This window comes from Diplodia seriata (assembly GCF_021436955.1).
Source record: "Diplodia seriata strain FDS-637 chromosome Unknown scaffold_1, whole genome shotgun sequence".
In the NCBI taxonomy this organism is placed as follows: domain Eukaryota; kingdom Fungi; phylum Ascomycota; class Dothideomycetes; order Botryosphaeriales; family Botryosphaeriaceae; genus Diplodia; species Diplodia seriata.
The window spans coordinates 2,624,075-2,636,300 of NW_027117308.1; the positions used below are offsets into that span (position 1 = coordinate 2,624,075).

The 12,226-nt window shown below is 57.8% G+C and overlaps 3 protein-coding genes across 3 annotated transcripts; 1 reads left to right on the forward strand and 2 right to left on the reverse strand.

Annotated features, from left to right (window-relative positions):
* Window positions 1-1,088: 1,088 nt before the first annotated feature.
* SLS55_000769 (uncharacterized protein) lies at window positions 1,089-3,684 on the forward strand (the record flags this gene model as incomplete). Its single annotated transcript, XM_066772277.1, has 7 exons — window positions 1,089-1,226; window positions 1,278-1,876; window positions 1,926-2,002; window positions 2,049-2,081; window positions 2,136-2,287; window positions 2,339-3,587; window positions 3,674-3,684. 7 exons carry the CDS (start codon window positions 1,089-1,091, stop codon window positions 3,682-3,684), a joined length of 2,259 nt encoding a protein of 752 aa, XP_066637556.1.
* A 1,344-nt stretch (window positions 3,685-5,028) lies between these two features.
* BST1 (GPI inositol deacylase) lies at window positions 5,029-8,451 on the reverse strand (the record flags this gene model as incomplete). Its single annotated transcript, XM_066772278.1, has 7 exons — window positions 5,029-5,263; window positions 5,316-5,542; window positions 5,594-5,762; window positions 5,817-6,000; window positions 6,052-6,177; window positions 6,228-8,100; window positions 8,149-8,451. 7 exons carry the CDS (start codon window positions 8,449-8,451, stop codon window positions 5,029-5,031), a joined length of 3,117 nt encoding a protein of 1,038 aa, XP_066637557.1.
* Window positions 8,452-10,057: 1,606 nt separating this feature from the next.
* irc3 (putative ATP-dependent helicase IRC3) lies at window positions 10,058-12,101 on the reverse strand (the record flags this gene model as incomplete). Its single annotated transcript, XM_066772279.1, has 2 exons — window positions 10,058-11,803; window positions 11,853-12,101. 2 exons carry the CDS (start codon window positions 12,099-12,101, stop codon window positions 10,058-10,060), a joined length of 1,995 nt encoding a protein of 664 aa, XP_066637558.1.
* Window positions 12,102-12,226: the final 125 nt, after the last annotated feature.

Genomic DNA, 12,226 nt, shown 5'->3' on the forward strand with positions numbered 1-12,226 from the left:
TTCGTGATAGTGCGCAGTGTCATTGGAAGACGGAAGATGGCTTGCAGACGGAACCAAACCGACCGCAGGCCCTCCTTCCCTGTCCCCAGTCACAAAACCTTATCTTGACAACCAGCCAGCGCCTTTGTCGTCCCTTCCACCAGCATCACTGCGGTATACCCTTTGTTTTGGGCTGTGGCCACGGCGCCGAAAGGCGTGCGTGGCCGAGGCGCCGGGTAAGTACTTCGTAGGAACCACAAGCGCCAGTACTTATCCACGGCTCCAGCGGAAAACGACGGTGCAATCCTTGGCAGCAAATGGCCTGTATGGGGCGGAGATGATTCACGGCGCATCGGCAAGTCGCGTGGTGAAGCCGGAGGGCAGACGTCGCGGAGTTCCGAAACAGGAAGAGCATCTTGGATTGAGTCTTCAGTATACCCCGCACACCAGCAAGGGAAGAGAAAGCAAGCGAAGTGTGGCAGTGGGGCCGCTGGGTTGCCAGTTCCCAAGCACTTGGCCATGCCATGGCAACCACAGGCCGTGGGGCCGCGAGCCTCTGGCCGTTCCTTAAGTCTCTCCTCCACTGGGTCGGTCTAAAATGGTCGAAACAATGACGCACGTCGGCAAATGCGGGGGAGCAACGTTACCCGAGCCAAGTTTGCAAGAACGCCGTCCCGTACCGCTCTTGGTCGGCTTGTCTGGCCAATTCCCTGCCTCGGAACACTTGCCACGCATGCACCTTGTCTTAGCCACCGACGCCACGATTGTCCCCATCACTCCACTGCCCCAAACGGTGTACTTTTCCCCTCATTGTTCTTCCTCCTTCGTACGGGTACCGCATCTCCGCGGTGCAGGATCAGCCGCGGCAGTAAGCCCGAGCCTTGCAACACTGGGCCCGCTATCACGCCCTCGTGATACATCCTCTTGGCCTGCAGCCATGCTTTCCACTGCGGCATCGTCATGGCCGGTCTTCGGGACTTCAGTTGAGCTCTTTCACGGCTATAAAGCCGCGTGCAGGCCCTCGTGTTTCTGGCCACTTCGCAACAGAGGCTTGCTTTTCAGAGCTCGTCTGAACTCCTGCTGTTGTTGCCCCGTCCACCAAGCCCACAATGCACTGGCTCAAGTCTCCCATCACCCGCTTAGCGGCAGGCACCGCTCTGGTCGGGGGTGCTGCAGGAATCAACCTGAAAGTCTCCACGAGCGGCGGCAATGCTACCTCGCCGCACATGTACGGGTTCATGTTCGAGGTGTGTCTTCTCTCGGCATATTGCATGCACAAACACTTACAACTTGTCCAGGACATCAACCACTCGGGTGACGGGGGGATCCACGGCCAGCTCCTACGCAACAACGGCTTCCAAGGCGCCGACGACAACACCACCGCATATGCTCCTATTGGCGACGTTGACCTGTCCGTTGACACCAACAACCCGCTGTCGACTGCCATCCAGCGCTCCCTTGCCGTGGCCGTGCCGGACGGCACAAAGGGCGACGTTGGCTTCAGCAACGAGGGCTACTGGGGCATCCTGGTCAACGCCGACCGGTACTTCACCTCCTTCTATGTCAAGGGAGAGTATTCGGGCAGCGTGACCATCAAGCTCGTCGGCAGACACAGCGGCGACGAGTTCGCCAGCACCACCATCCATGTCTCCAGCAACTCCAACGACTACACCCGCTACCAAGCCAACTTCGAGAGCAAGCAGGCCCCCGACGGCCTCAACCTGTGGACTCTGACGTTTGACGGCGGAGCAACGGCTGGCTCTACCCTGCACTTCGACCTCGTCACGCTCTACCCCACCACTTTCCACAACAGGCCGAACGGGTTGAAGCCGAACATTGCTAATGTGCTGAGTGACATGGGCGCCAAGTTCTTGCGTTTTCCCGGCGGCAACAACCTGTGAGTGAGATCCGAAGCTACCGAAGCGGGATGCTGACAAGTCTACCAGGGAGGGAGAGAACGAGGATAATCGCTGGAAGTGGAACCTAACGATAGGCCCACTCAAGGACCGTCCTGGCCGTCAGGGTATGTCTCTGGTCCAAGTGTCTCAGTAGGTGCTAACACACACCAGGTACTTGGGGCTACCCGAACACGGACGCACTTGGTATGTGATGCTGCCATGTCGAGACGCGGAAAATGGTCACTGACGCTTTGCCAGGCATCGTCGAGTACTTCGAGTGGTGTACAGACATGGGACTGGAGCCTGTGCTCGATGTCTGGGCCGGCTTTTCGCTCAACTCTGGCGGTTCCACACCCATCACCGGCGATGCCTTGACTCCCTACGTCAACGAAGTCCTGGAAGAGCTCGAGGTATGCACCGACATGAATGCTCTCGCCCCCGTTTGCTGACACTGGCTCCAGTTCGTGCTCGGCGACTCGTCGACGAAATGGGGCGGCGTGCGCGCCTCGCTCGGGCACCCGCAGCCGTGGGCGCTCAACTTCGTCGAGATCGGCAACGAGCCCAACCTGGGCGGCGGGTGCGCGTCGTACGCCAGCTCGCGGTTCCTGGCGTTCCAGTCGGCCATCCACGCGGCGTACCCGGCGCTGACGGTCATCGCGGCGACGGCGGACGCCAAGTGCCTGCCAGACCCCATACCGGCGGGCGTGTGGGTCGACTACCACAACTACGGCGCGTCGCCGGACCTGGTGCGCAACTTCTCGCAGTTCGACCACGTCACGCGCGACGTGCCCGTCTTCATCGGCGAGTTCTCCGCGTACGCGTCGCAGGCCAACCAGAACCCGGGCGAGCAGGACCCCAACGACAACGCCTTCCGCAACGTGTATCCCTACATGGGCGGCAGCGTCGCCGAGGCCGTCTACATGCTCGGCTGGGAGCGCAACGCCGACGTCGTGCGCATGGGCGCCTACGCCCCGCTGCTGCAGCTCTTCAACGCCACCCAGTGGACCCCCGACCTCGTCGGCTTCACCCAGGACCCCGACGGCGTCGTCCGCAGCACCAGCTTCTTCGTCCAGCAGATGTTCGCCAAGCACTGGGGCTCCACCACGCGCGCTATCACCTCCGACAGCCCCTTCGGTCCCGTGTACTGGGCCGCCACCGCAGACCAGGCCCAGACGTACGTGAAGCTGGCCAACTACGGCAACGACGCCCAGAAGCTCAGCATCAACGTCGCCGGCGCCTCCGCCGGCACGCTGATCGTGCTGAGCGCCCCCGAGTCGACCCAGAACAGCGTCGAGGCCGGCGAGGTCGTCGTGCCCATCACCAGCACCCCGCACGTCGACCAGCACGGCACCTTCTCCATCGACCTGCCGGCCTGGGGCGTGGCGGTACTGGTGGCGTCGGGCGCGTCGACCGGAGGCTCCGCCACGGACTCCTCCTCCTCCTCCTCGTCGGCTGCGGCCGAAGCGGCGGAGACGGCGGCCCACACGGCGAAGACGACCATGACGGGCATGGCGACGAGGACGACCGAGGCGACGGTGACGGCGGACGGCACCGAGATCGTTGAGACCATCACGAAGACGGTCGCGACCGTGTGGGAGACGACGACGGTGCTGCCCGCCGCCGCGGCCGTTGCCTCCACCAAGAAGGCCGCCGTCGTCGAGCACGATGTCGATACCAGTCGAGGCGGGTGGGACCGGAAGGGGTCGGACGGTAAGTGGGGAGGCGATGACAGAAGCAGCTCGTGGCCGTCGTCCTACGGATCGTTTTCGACCTGAACACTGACTTTCGTTTATTAGTGTCCAAGTAGTTGTTGCTTAGCGCAGCGAGTAGCATCAGCCCAACTAGCATTTTCTGGTACATAGCATAAATATGCATAGCCTTTGTTTACACCTACATCTGTGCTCGCGCCGCTGGTGCCATTGTTGTTGTTAGTGCTGAGATGAGGCTCTCAAACATGGTTCACCACCGGAACCGACGTGCTTGAGTGTGGAGATAGTGCGAGCACACTATTGGTCATGCTCATTTAGCTTCTAGTCAAGCTCCTTCGGAGAAGCCGTCTTCGGAAGGTGGGGGAAAGGGAAACTTCTGGCCATGTCAAGCATAGCGCCTTCCTGCTAGTGGATTTGTTATGATCACAATTCTTTCCTTGAAGTAGACAGGATCTAGTCCATGAAGACATACATTACCGACTACATGACCTCGACTCGAAGCATGGACCTGGCAGGATTCCTGCTCCTCGTACCCGTTCATTACATCCGTCATCCCTGATTACTCGTCCCAACGTCCCCATTCGCCCATAGGGCCAATATTAACATCCTGGCACCAGAACCTTCGTAGTAAGCGCGTGGAAAAATACAATGGAAAAGGAGAGGAATCAGGAGAGGATAGAAAAGCAGCGCCCGTATATCTCACCCGTCCTCCCCTTAGTTTTTGTTCACACAAACTCCGTCTGCCGAACTTCCGAATTCGCTCACAAGGCCATGACCATGCAAAGCTCCAACAGTAAGCAAGGACCCCTCCCAAAACGGGCTTTACAACGCTGGGAACCGTCGAATAGAGAAGAAGAAATGAGAACGACCAAAGTCGGCGCACAAAAGGACGACGAAGAGAAAGGGGAAGAACACCTCAAAGAGAGGTGACCCGTTTGTGAAATGATACTCTTCTACTTCTGTCTCTCTTTCCCACGTTGCTTTCGTCCCTAGCCTAGTCGACAGCAACAACAACAACGATGACGACGACGGCCCATTCAACCAATTCCTTCTTTCATCCAGTACTTCCAATGACCAGGGGAAAAAAAAAAAGGCAAGCGGAAAAACCAAAAAAAGGGCCAAGTCCTGTTCCGACTGTGGGATGATATCATCTGTCATCCACCCAAAGCTACCAAAAAGAAAAAAGGTTAAACAAAAAGACAAAGGCCTCCCTTCCTTTCCGGACTCGATCCGCCTTCTTCTCCGACCCAACATGACAGGAGAAAGGGAAATACAGGGAAGAAATTAGAACCCCTGTGGAACGATGCTGATATACTGTCATCGTAGACAAGAAAGTAAAAAGGAAACTCGTAGTACTTCTATTCCCACATGACTTTGAATTCCAAAAGCACGCTTGAAGTTGCGGATTGAAGGAAGAAAATAAAATCGGTGAATTGGAAGAATTAAGGTCTCTTCTTCAGGAAGCCTCCGCCCGCTCCCACCTCCCTAGGCCGGGTATCGAATCGGTGGCCAAGATTACGCGAGACGGTGATGAGCGATGTCGACGAAAGGTGAATCACGACCAGCCAAGCGCAGAGAATATTTGCGATGTGGTGGAGACGGTAGGCGTACGTGACTCCATAGACGGCGGCGTAGCCAGCAAGGCTGAAGAGGAGGATGTTGGTGAAGTAGCGGAAACTATACCAACGTTAACACTGCGCATCAACCTAGGAAGCACCAATACACTTACCTGTTCGTCACCCTAGGCACCATCCGGCCGGTACTTAGAGTCTCGACCAAAAGGATGAAAGGCATGATGGAGAGGATGTTGTGGTGCGAGGAAAACGGTGTCAACCAGTGGACGGCCAGGTTGCGAACCCAGACGACCAAGACGGGGATGTTGATTGGCAGGATCCAGATCATTAGCACTAAGATGGTTTGGCAGTAATTAAAGAAGTTGTAGTTGGCTTCCGAGTGCTGCGATGGGTCAGTGCTTCCGTTCACAATGGACTCGTAGAACAAACTTACTGTCTCCCTCGCAATCCTGAGAGACCTTGTGGTTGTTGCGACATGAACAACACAGAGGACCATATACGCAAAGTGGTACGGGATGGCGGTCGAAACCATCAAAAGCAGGACGCCGGTGGTGATTACACGCTGCTTTGTCGAACTGACCGCAAACGCCGTGGGAGACCGTCTGAATCAATGTCAGCTGTGCTGCTTCTCCGTGTGCGCACGATTCATTCCGTACCTTCCCTCATCGCACCGTAGTGCGGGTCTCACCGATGTATAAATCAATCCAAAGAGGTGAAGGATGATGAGAGTAACGTAGTTGATCGCAACGCAGACGCCGGTACACATCAAGCCGAACAGGGGAACAAGAAACCAGAAAAAGGTGTCTTGCGAGCCGAGCAAAAGATCGTTCTTGGTGAAGTCTGATGGGGTTTCAGTAGCATTGCCATTGTGGGGCGGGAACCAATGCGAACCATGGGATGACGAAGATTGACTGGCGCTTGCGAGAGACAAGCCGCAGAACGTAAGGGCAAGGAAGAGAACGGGAATCGACGAGCAAAGACATTGGTTCATGCTTTCGGCAAAGCTCATGAATACGCCTGGAAAATCAGTCAGTGGTGCTTCCTTTTTTCTGGCTGAACGGCCATACCTGTTTCGTCGTAGACCTTGAACTGCTTCCTCAGGACCAAAGCTACGGCCACCAGAGGCAGAGTTGCGAAAACTGTCCGGTATCGCATCCAAAGTTTACCTAGGCTGCCGAAGAAATCGACATTCAAGTCAACCTTCACCGAAGCCTCACAAGTGGGGTCAGTCCAGATCTGGAGGGAGAGGCCATTGAGATCGCTCATGGACTTGTCCCGTTTGAACGGCGGAGGCATATACGGTGCGACTCCGTGCAAGTTAATGTCGGCTTCCTTGGCGTTGACGTAGAACTTCGATTCGTAGACTTCCTGGATGTACTGCCGCAATAATGGCGCGAAAAGCTGTCCGTCGTGGCCACAACCCTTGGAGTTGGAGTTGATCTTCAGCTTGTAAGCCAATAGGCTCGAATGGAGAGCCGGGACTTTGATATCCATGACCATTGGCCGTTTTGCGGGCAATTTCACGTGGAGTCCGCTGGACAACAGCTTGCGAAGTCCCATTTTAGGCTGAACGAGCGCTTGTGACCGCGCGGTGAATTCTGCCAAGACCCAGCCATTGGTATGCTCGACCGCTTTGTCCACAACAGCCACGAATTGATGATCAGCAAGATCTTCCAAGTCGTATTGAAGATATGAGAACGGTTGTGCCTTGTCGAAAGGAAACTGGGAGGCCTTTGTGGATGCGGGGAGAGATATCACATCGCTCGCAGCGTTCTTGCACGCCAGGCGAGTAGAACCAGAACTGTCTCCGGAAAGATCCATGTCCATCGAGAATATCGCAGCCGACTGCCCTGCCTGCAACGGGAAAACGCTGCAAAAGAGAACCTCGAGCTTGCCATTGTCTCCGGTTGCGTCGATTTTCTGGTCCGTCATTAGGGTGAACTTCCTCCCCTCCGGAGCACCTTGGGGAGGAACGGGAAGCAGATACGCCTTTGGCTTCCGTTGCTGCCCAAACGATCGCAGAACCAAGCGTTCTCCCTGAGAAATGATCGAGTTGGAATTGTCCTCCAGCGTCAAAAGAGTCCTGGGTTCCTTGTGCGGTAAAGTTTTTTCGGCAATGTCCTCCAGCCCGGTCAAGAAAAATTTCTTAAAGCTTCGCATTCTTTCTGCTCGCGGGACTGTCTGCGTGGGGCGTGAAACGTCCACAACATCGTACAGAGAACGGATCACGCTCTTTCGGAACTGGTCACACCACGTAATTGCCAAGTGATCCATGCCTGTCCACACATGTGGGATCGACGCCGTGAACACGGTGAATCCGTGGGTTTCCGGGACCAGCGAGGAAATGCTTGCGTAGTCTGAAGGTACCACGGTATCCAATCCTCCTCCAGCAATCGAGATGAGAGTGACATGCCACAGCGGATTGTCATTGGCCCAACGCTGCGAGTATGCCTGGCGCCAGTAATCATTGATGGTCTTGTAGGTGCTGACAATATCCGAATCGAACGAAACCGGAGGCCTGGCATGCGGGGCGGATAATGTTAAAATGGTGTTGACGGAGTTCGCCTGATAGTTCGGCATTGTGAGCATCGTCCGGGCAACGATACCGCCCATCGAGTGGCCAACGATAATAACCGAACTCGGGTCCGGAAAGTCAGAGCTCCGCATGGACCGCGCTGGATTGTGGTACAAGGAGAGAATGTACGCCACAGCATCGTTCAAGTACTCGGCCTGATCCAGAAGCGTTTGTCCGTGGAATGCTGTGATATCCTCGTTGAAGTCGACCGAGAAGAAGTCCAATGCTCTCTTGCCGTCCGCAAGGGCGTCGGGGTCATTCTGAATGTGGTCGTGGTAGTAGTAGGCTGCCTCTGCCGCTAGCGATCGGACCTGCTTGTAGCTGCCCGCATTTCCGGGGATGAAAAGAACGGGGACACCTTTGACCTACAACTTGTCAGCTCCAACTTGGCATTGCACCTCAAGCGCGCCTACCCTGGTATCTTCATCGATTCCTCCTTCCCTGTACATATACAGCGAGTATTTGCTGGCGAAACGAGTATGCTCGGTGTCGAAATCCTCATATTTGACGAAGGCGGCCCACATCCGAGACATGTCGCAGCCTTTCGGGTCCAATTGGCGCGTGAAAAAGGACTGGACGATGCCGAAGAGGACGACGAAGGCGGCGGCGGTGACGACAAAGGTCAAGGTGGAGATGGACCATGGATTCCGCCATCGCGAGCGCCGGCGGGCGTAGCCTTCGTTCATGTCGTCGGGTATTATATCCTTGTCCAGCATCTTGCGCTGGAGATCTCGTTCGGGGACGGGGGCGGTGTGGGCTTCGGACCAGACGCGCGACTTTGTCAGAGATGCGCGGGCAACAGTCTCATTATTCCGCCGGCGTTCCTTGGCGATGCCTTCGGTAGAGGTGCGAGGTGTGTAGGTGGTCAGGTCGTCGAGGCGCTTATCGCCATGCTCAGGCGAGCGCGACGCAGGAGCTGGCGGAGCTGGGGCGTCCGGGATGGCGCTGCTGTCGTCGTCCTCGTCGGTCGCGGAGCCAGACGAGCGTCTCCTCATTTAAGCCAGCGCGTCTGCAGCTCGCGGCGGTGGTGTCGCAGTGATCGCCCGGGGAGCCAAGAGGGACGGGCGCGCTCAGCAGCGTGAGGACTGGGACCGGAATCGGCGCTGCGACTGGCAGGTTTGGGGGGAAACTCGCTCGCGGCGGCCACGGCGGACGGATCTGGGGAAAACGAGTGGCAGCACTCTGGCGAGGCCAGTCTCCGGGGCAGCAGACGGTCGGAGGGTCGCTCGTGGGACTGGGTCGCGGCCGTCGGTGGAGGAGGTCTGTTCGTGCCTGCTGAGCAGCGAGCGCCTAGGGACGGCCCAGCTGCGGTGCCCCGTGCGAAGGGAAATGCGCGCGACAAGCTTGACGCGGCGCGGTGAGGAAGCCAATCGCTGCACGGCCAGACGTCCTGACGACTCTGCCTGCTCATCAAGCGCAGCTCAAGGACTGGCGCGGCTTTAGCCCGGGTCGCGCGGCTCCTCAGGGCTCGTTTCAGCGCTGCCCGCCCGATGCGCGCTCCTTTTCCGCCCGCAAACAGCCTGCCTGCTGCAGCTGCCGCACCCGCTCCAGCGCAAGCGCAGCACTGGCACCAGCAACAGCGCTGCGCCTGCTGCTCCCCCAGCACGCCATTGCCGCACTGCGAGCCTCCGCCACCGCGACACGGCCAGCAGCCCCCTCCGCCCTCCGCCCCTCCGCCCGCCAAATTAGACCGGCAGGCGGCGCCCCAATCTCCGAGCCTCTCGAACCGCCCAAGCTGGATCCAGCCCCGTACCGTTCTTGTCATGACTGCGCGTGCGGCCACCCCAGCAAAACCCGCAGAGGCCATCTGAATATTTTCGCGCCGGCCCACCGCCCGCCGCCCACCGCCCCTGCGCGCGCCAGCCGGTCAGCCGCCGTAGGGGATGGATGAACAAGCTCGCCGTCGCGCACCACGCCTGCACGGCGGGACGGATGGGGGTAGTCAGCATCCTCGTCACCAAGCCTGCTGCCCGTGTGACATGGCAAAGTCAATCATCTGTGGTCCTGCGTCACCCACCTGTTGCAGAGGGGAGCACACAATCGCAGCACCCCGCGCCGTTGAACGCCTGAGTTCCACCAGCGCCGTCGCGTCATGGCAGGGCGGGCTGCCGCCGTCTCGCAAAACTGGAGTTGCACGACGACGGTGATGCAGGACAAGAAAAAACGCGTGGCCCCCCCAAGCCGCCAGCGCTGCACGAATCCCCGTCGCTCCGATCATCATTATTTTTATCCCGGTCACCATCCCGGTCGATCTCTTGAGAATTATTGAGCTGGGATGCTACCTCCTTGGCCCTCCAGCCTCTGCTTCCCTTCCTCAGTCACTCAGACGTCCTGCGCCAGGGGCCCAACCTTCACCGTGGGGTTCAGCTTTTCCAGCTGCCGCCGCTCCCGCTCCCTCTCCCGTTCCTTCTTTGCATTCTGCACCCGGATCTTCTCGTATCTCCCCTTGGCACCATGCCTGATTCGCGTGATCATGTCCATAGCCCGTCCCTTGGTGATGTCCTCGGGCGTCAACTGGTGGTCCTGGTCCCGCCGCTTGTTCAGGAACTCAACCTGCGCCTCTGACGCGGGGTTCTTGCGCCAAGGTGCCCACTTGTCGATGAACACCAACGGGAACGTCTCAGCCGCGAATGTGTCGGCGCTGTGGATTGCGTGCTCCAGTGTCTCCGCCTTGGCGATGAGCTGGGGCTTTTGGAAAGGAGGCGCGCCTTTACTTCGTAGCCACACGGGTATAGCCTTAGTATACTTGACGGTGAAAGCCCCCTCCTCGTTCCGTTCCACAACGATGTGGCCGTTTTGATTACATGCGAGCATGAAGCGCTCTTCACCAACGCAAACCCACGTGTAATTGCTTATTCTTCGGATGTTTTGATCGGGAGAGGTATCGTCAAGCAGCTCATGGATAGAACTGTACTCTGTGATCGTGACCTTACTTCTTACCTGGACAGGGCCAGATGAAGCGTCCGGCCGGACCTGGGCGAGCTCTTGATCGCGGATCTTTTCTTTCTCCTTGCGCTCTTTGATCTTTTTGGCATCATCCGCAGAAGTCTGCTCCAGAACGGCGTCGGGATCCAAACCAAGTAGAGTCGGCGTGGTTATGATTCCCGTTTCCAGTGTTGCAACCATGTCGATTATATGGCAGTTCTCCTTTTCAGAGTGCAGACGCATCCCTCGACCGATCATCTGGATGAGCAAGTTCCGCGATCTCGTGGGCCTGGCCAGAATGACGCAGTCAATGTTCGGAATATCAGTGCCCTCGGTGAAGACTCCGCAATTCAAGAGCACTGGGTACTCCTTCCGCTTGAATTGGTCGATGCGTTCGGCTCGAATTTTGTTCGGCGTGTCACCTGTGACGTACTTTGCGTCGATGCCGTGTCTGCGGAATGTCGCGGTCAAATCCGTCAAGTGCGCCAGGTCGACACAAAATACCAGAGTGGATTTTCTGTCGCTGGCTTTAGCCAACCACGAACGCACGGTGATTTCGTTCGTCTCGTCCGTGTTGATCGCCTGAGACAATGCGCCAGTGTGGAAATCACCGTTGGCTCCGAGCTCAACCTTGGAGATGTCCGCTTTTGAAGAAACAGTGGTGAAGATTACATCAGACAGCCATTTGTCTTCGATCATCTGGACGTAGTCCCTGTGGTAGACGACGTGGTCGATGACGGTACCTAGTTTCTTCCCATCGAATCTTGAGAAGGTTGCGGAGACGCCGACCAGAGCAGTGGCGGAGTTGGTGTTTCGCCTCAGTCCGAACCATTCGAGGGCCTCCAAATACTGCCTGGACACAATATGGTGGGCTTCGTCAACCAGAACGAGCTTGAACCTTTTCGGGTCGAATTTGTCGATTCGGTCACCGGACATGATGCTCTGGACCGAGGCTACGGTGATGTCGGCTGCGCCCGAGGCGTGGACAGCTCCCATCTCCACATCGACGGTCTTGTCCGGGTATGCGTTTGTGCAGTGGCGAGCTGCTTGTTCGACAAGCTCCCGTCGGTGGGCTAGAATGAGTGTCTGCGTCGCATCGCTGTTCGGAGGCAGGACGCGGTCAATTAGTTGGGTGAAGATGACCTGGGCATTGTCAGCGCTGCTTGACGGACACACGGGCAGCCGCGCTCACAGTCTTGCCGCTTCCGGTCGCTAACGATACCCCGAGTCGCTTATGGCCTTTCTCAAGGTAAGCGAGGACACTCTGGATGCATTCCTCCTGGTAGTCGCGCAGCTGTATGCCGGGCCTCGTTATCGGTGGCGGAGGGTCGGCGGGCACGGCGCGGGCTTTGGTTCTGGCATAGCGGATGCCAATGGGCCTGTTCCAGGACCGGGGCCCGTAGACGATACCTCTCAACGCATGGCGCGATATGCGGAGCATGGGATGTGGTTTGAAAGAGTGCTGAGGGAGATGGAAAGTCCGCGTCGCGCCGCGCTGGCGTTGCGCAGCCGGGAAGACGCGCCACTGCCGCCCGCACTCTCTCGGCCTAGCCAATGACACGTCCA